The 5,915-nt window shown below is 51.1% G+C and overlaps 1 protein-coding gene across 1 annotated transcript; it reads right to left on the bottom strand.

The window, feature by feature from the left end:
- Positions 1-202: 202 nt before the first annotated feature.
- TCL1A (TCL1 family AKT coactivator A) lies at positions 203-4,108 on the bottom strand. The gene is made up of 3 exons (XM_067710435.1): positions 3,989-4,108; positions 643-813; positions 203-259 (listed from the first exon to the last, which is right to left on the bottom strand). The coding sequence occupies exons 1-3, from the start codon at positions 4,106-4,108 to the stop codon at positions 203-205; spliced, it is 348 nt and encodes a 115-aa protein (XP_067566536.1).
- Between the last annotated feature and the right edge of the window lie 1,807 nt (positions 4,109-5,915).

The raw sequence follows: 5,915 nt of genomic DNA, 5'->3' as shown, positions 1-5,915 counted from the left end.
ACTGTGCAGCTAGCTGTGTGCCCCTAACATGAAGGGGGCCTAAAAATGATTGGCTTCTGAGGTGTTAAAGGAGAGAGCCTGGGTCCCCCACCCTGGGGACCGTCACAGGGCAGCGCAGTCGGGGGGTGGGGGTCAGTTCTGCCTTCACGGAGGGCAGGAGGGGCGTTCCCTCTCCTTGACCTGGCCCCGGGGGCTCACCTCGTCACTCATACTCTGGGTCTGCCATCTGCTCCAGGAGCATGTCCTCCGTGTCGCCGAACTGTGAGAGAGAAGGAGCTGGAGGCCAGAGTCCGGGATTCTCCTTCCCCTCCTGGCCCCTGGGCTTGGAGTGGCAGGCGGGAACTTGCATGGGGGGGACCCCAGGGGCCCCTCCTCCCACCAGCCTTCACCCTGGGACTGCCCGCCACAGAGGCTCCTGCCACCCAGGGGCTTCCGCTGGAGACCCCCGAGGGTGGTTGGTCATTTGCTTCTCATGTCTCTCCAATCTGGTCCTTTAAAAATCTGCACTTGTAAAGTCCCTCCATTTTTTTAGCTTCTGGTACAGAAATGGAGGGAACAGATAGACCACAGAGGCCGGACATGGGGGAAGGGGAGCAGGGCCACCCACGATGCCCTGACGGGTCCCCGGAGAAGCACACTTGCCTCGATGTGGTACACTATGCGCCAGAAACTGGAGTCTGAGCCTCGGTACCGTCTTCCGGGGTAGAGCTGCCACATGACGGGCAGCAGGTATGGGCCCAGCTGGCTGGGGCACACAGGCTCCCCCAGGGGGACATCTTCCTGACGCATGAGGACTTGGAGGCTACTTTCTAACTGAAGAGAAGAGAAGGGCAGGGCACACTTCACGGTCCTGCAGGCACAAATACCCACGGTCCATCCTGCCACCCACCCAGCCCAGCCCGCATCTAAGACGCTGGTGGTCACTGTTCCCAGAAGCTCCAATCCCTAAGCCAGGCACGTTCCTCTCAGGGACTCTGGCTGGGCCGAGATGACCAGCACTCGAATGGGTCTAGATACCCAGACAGGGCCACAAAAGGTCCACTTCGTGACAAATGCCTAGTTGCCGGGGTATGCCATGGGGCCCCGGAGCTTCTGTAACTATGGAGTCTGGTGCCTATTTCAGCTGATGGGGGATTTTCTTGGATTCTTTATCATACAACCTCTTTTAAACAAGATCTCCCCAGACCCCAGAATCAGGTGACAGCCCACTTGTCACCATCTCCGCCACTGTTCCTGTTTCATCACCTCTCGCTGGGCTACTGTGACAACTGCCCAACTTGCCGCCTACTCGGCCCTGTGGCCCACAGCCGAGACTCAGCACCGCAGCCAGGTGTGCACCTAAAAATCACGTCAATCCCCTGCTGGCTGCCCTCCGACACCTTCCAATCGCAGGCAGATGAACTGAAATCTTCACCATGGCCCGAAGGCCCCCAGAGCGGCTCCCTGTCTCTCTCACCTCCTTCTGTTCCATCCTGGACCCTCCACCCATTCCAGCCACACAGGCCTCCTCGCAGTGTCTGGGATGTGCACACACCCAGAAATCTCTCACACCTGCTGTCCTCTGCCTGGAACATTCTCCCCTAAATCCATGAAGGGCTCACACCCTTTTTTTAAGGCAGGTCTCTGCTCAAATGTATGTCTATAAAGACAAATGTCAGCAAAATCCAACTTTTATGATATACATAAGAGGCATGTCCCAGATGTCCAGAAAGGTTTCAAAGAAAATGATGGGCAAAATGTGGCAGGCACATGCAAATTAAAACTCTGGAGGGGAGGGCTTCCCTGGTGGCGCAGTGGTTAAGAATCCACCTGCCAACGCAGAGGACACGGGTTCAAGCCCTGGACTGGGAAGATCCCACATGCCGCGGAGCAACTAAGCCCGTGCGCCACAACTACTGAGCCTGCATTCTAGAGCCTGGGAACCACAACTACTGAAGCCCACGAGCCTGGAGCCCATGCTCTGCAACAAGAGAAGCCACCACAATGAGAAGCCCATGCACTGCAACGAAGAGTAGCTCCCGCTCGCCACAACTACAGAAAGCCTGAGCACAGCAACGAAGACCCAACACAGCCAAAAATAAATAAATTAAAAACAAACAAACAAGAAAAACTCTGGAGGACTAGCCTGAAGACCTCACCCCACTCATCCTTGCCTGCCCTCCCACTGTAGTTATCCTACAGAACTTACCACCGGCCTCAATTAGTGTGCTGTCCTTCTCCCCCAGCAGAATGTCAGCTTCACAAGCAGTGAGATTTAATCACATTCACTGCAAAACCCCACAGCCTAGAATCCTGCTTGGCATAAAAATTGGACTCTTATCTTTGTTCAATGATTATTTTTCCAAAGGGGAAATAGCTTTTCAAAATTTTTGTCTATGAAGTAAATTAGAACTCACTGTTAAAAAATAATTCAGATCACCCTGCAAGGTGTTAAGTGTGGAAATCACCATTCTTGCTGTGTTAGTATATAACCTTCCATATCCTTTAACCATTTTACATTTGTTTATTCATCTCTCTCTTGTTGACTTATATAAATCTTTACATATTAAGAATACTGGTCCTTTAAGTTATGTGGGGAAATTCCTGCCCCATGGTTTGCTAAAGGGTTATGTTTTGTCCAGAATTTATAATGATTAGGTGAAAAACTCTGCTTCGCAGTTTCAGCATCATGTTGAAGAAGATATGTCCCAACCAGAGATTAAAAAAAGATATTCACTTAAATTTTCCTCAAATACTTGACTTACAGTGAATATTTGACTTGATTTTTAGAAGTATATATATGGGGCTTCCCTGGCGGTGCAGTGGTTGAGAGTCCGCCTGCCAATGCAGGGGACACGGGTTCGTGCCCCGGTCCGGGAAGATCCCACATGCCGCGGAGCGGCTGCGCCCATGAGCCATGGCCGCTGAGCCTACGCGGCCGGAGCCTGTTGCTCCGCAACGGGAGAGGCCGCAACAGTGAGAGGCCCGCGTACCGCAAAAAAAAAAAAGTATATATATGTATATAAATATGTATTTCAAAATCTTAAAAGCCAATAAAGATGCAAAGTTTAGACGGTGCTTATGACTCTGGAATCCCAACCCCATTACCTACAAGCAGCACTACTTTGAACAGATTTACATTTTTATGCCTCTGTTTCCTCATCTATAAAATGGGAACACAGTCACTCTCTGTAACTTTTAGCTGTCCGGATATTACATTACATAAATGTTCTAATACATTTAAATTTTTCTTTTATACGTTCTTTCTTTGGTTTATATATGGAAAGTTTCAACATTTTTCACCTAAGTTTGAGGAAATCCATGCTCCGATGGAAAGTGCTGTAAGAGAGTTGTAGTTCTTAAAAAAAGAAAAAAAAATTAACTAAAGAGCCATCTTAAGGCATTACACATAAAACAAAGTCAACGTCTATTCAATACTGGCTTTTATACTACTATATACCTTGTGAAGTTTGTTTCCTCCAAAGCACAGAGGAGGTATGAAATATCCCAAACTCTAGAGCAGTGCTTCCCAAACTTGGTTGATCGTAATCTGTTGAGGGTTCTTTCAAAATACAGATTTCTGGGCTCATCTATGGAGATTTTGATAATTGGCCATGTGTGTGAATCATACTTTGGAGATTATTCCCATCTTATGGATTAGAACCCTGAGGCCCAGAGAAGTTCTATTTTACTCAAGATCATATTCATACACTCCAGACACACTGGGTCCCCATCCTTTGGCCAACGTGCCTCTCTCTGTGTTTCTCCCACCCTCCTTCCTGGCCCGGAGAACTGTTCATCCTTGCACTCAGTGCAAAGTGGTTTCATCTGTGAGTCCCCGGCCGCCCTGGGTGGACCTGCCCTTCTGAGCCTCCCCGCCGCCCTCGCCCTGCGGCATGTGAGGGGCTCCTCCAGGGCCTGCACGGCCTGGGGCGACCCGGCTCCAGAGCCCGGGCCACGGATGGGACGCCCATGCTGCCCCGCGCGCCCGACCCCAGAGCGTCTGTACCTCGATGGTTACGGGCAGCCAGGTGCGCTGGTTCTCGTCCACATACACGGCCTTTTCCCAGATCCACAGGTGGTCCGGGTGCAAGGCCGTGTGCGCCCTGAAGAAAGGGAGCTCGCCCATGGTGACGCGAGCGGTCTAGGAAGCAAGGATTGGAGCCTCTCCGGGGTTCTCGCTGGTCCACGGGCTCCGGAACCTCGATGCTTTATAACGGGACGGTGCACGGGCGACCCCACGCGGCGGGGCGGGAGGAGGGCGGGGCGGGAGGCGGGCCGTGCCGAAGCGACAGGGCACGACAGGATCTGACCCTGCACCGAGGCCTGCCTTGTGCCCTGAGACCCTGGCAGCGGCTAGGAGCGCAGATCCAGCCCCACAGACCCAGGACTTCCTCCATACTCACAGCCAGCCAGCCTTGCCCTCCGTCCCCTACTCCCCACTGCTGGGGAGGCACTCGGGTCTGTGGCTTTGGCCTTTTCTTCTGTCAGAAGGCACCTGCGTCCTCCGCTCCCCTCGACACCCGTGCCCCACTGTCCGGGACAGCCACTATGTGTGGCCGCTCAAGACTGGGACTCGGAGCCTCTGCTTGGAGCTCACAGTCGACATGTGGCCGCCCGGAGCCAGGGCCCCTGCACATCTGGGATCAGAAGAGATGGTGCAAGCCTGAAGCAGGCCTGGACTTTCCCAGGTTCACGGCACCACTGTCAGCCTGTGGATTTGGGTATCGCAGTCAATTTCCTTGGTAAATTGCAGCTCTTGAAGCCCCCCTTCCCTCTCTCCAACACGTTTTCCATTCATTGATGATGCTGTGGTCATCTGATAGCTATTCTGAAACGTGGTAGTGAAGAAGCATGGGTTTTTCCCTTTATAGTCTTTGAATTCATTAGTGAAAACATCCGTTCCAAAATGAATGCTTAAAAAGAAACCCCTCCCTCCACCCCAAGATCAATGGATTTGAAAAGTCCCTGGGGTTCTAGAGTCAAGCATTTCTCTGTAAATTACATCGAATAAGGAAAACAATTTCACTTCATTTTGCTGTACCACATGCCCATGAAGGCAATTAAGAAAATAAAATACGAGAAACATGTAAAAGGAGCTCCAGCCTCGTTGCTCAAACGATACCAGTGGTGCCTCACCTTCCAGCTCTTTCTTGTCTCTCTGACTAGGCACTAAGAAAACAATTTATGATCTTTTGAAATGTCTCAGAAGTGAAAATGAGCTTAACACCTGATCCCTCTGTCAGCAAAGGTATGTATCTGCTTCTCTGCCTAACCAGACAGCCTAATTCCCAGGAAGGTGCTGAGGTGAGCTAAGGTGATGGAGATATAATTAGATTTACCATGAACACAAAATAGAAGACAAAAGCCAAGTAAAGTTGGGAGCGGAGGCAGGTGACATGAGCCCAGCAAACCTCTTTCCCACTGCAGCCCCTAATGGTGCTACTATTTAATATTCAGACTTGTGGCTTTCAGGCGGCTTTCCCTGTGAATGGTTCTTAATTCCGGACCCAGATAGCCACTGGGAGCAAGATAATATGGTCATATACTCTGTTGAGGATGTCTCAGCCCGGTCCTGCGCTTTGAGGTCAAAACGAAAACAAGTCCAGCTTAAACAGTGCTGCTGGGATGACCTCTTGTGGCAAGGGAAGGGGGCACCCAGGAGCCATTGTGGCCACTGTCTCAGCCACATGGATGGCTCCAGGACCCACAATGCCACTGGGTCTGCTGATTTCATTAGCACTCGTTCTGCTTTTCTAAGAGGCCACAAATAATGGACCAAGAATCAGAACCATTTGGCTGGATATGCTTCTGAACGTTCTGGGAATATGATTCCCCCTCTCCTCCCGCCCCCATTTTGAAAGAATAATATACTTCTTCAGTTTCACACGAGGGCTTCTTAACATTGAATGGGAGTATACATCATTCTTGTGTAG

This window comes from Pseudorca crassidens, chromosome 1 (assembly GCF_039906515.1).
Source record: "Pseudorca crassidens isolate mPseCra1 chromosome 1, mPseCra1.hap1, whole genome shotgun sequence".
NCBI lineage: Eukaryota > Metazoa > Chordata > Mammalia > Artiodactyla > Delphinidae > Pseudorca > Pseudorca crassidens.
Note: the sequence above shows the minus strand (reverse complement) of the source record. Positions and strands in the feature narration are given on the sequence as shown.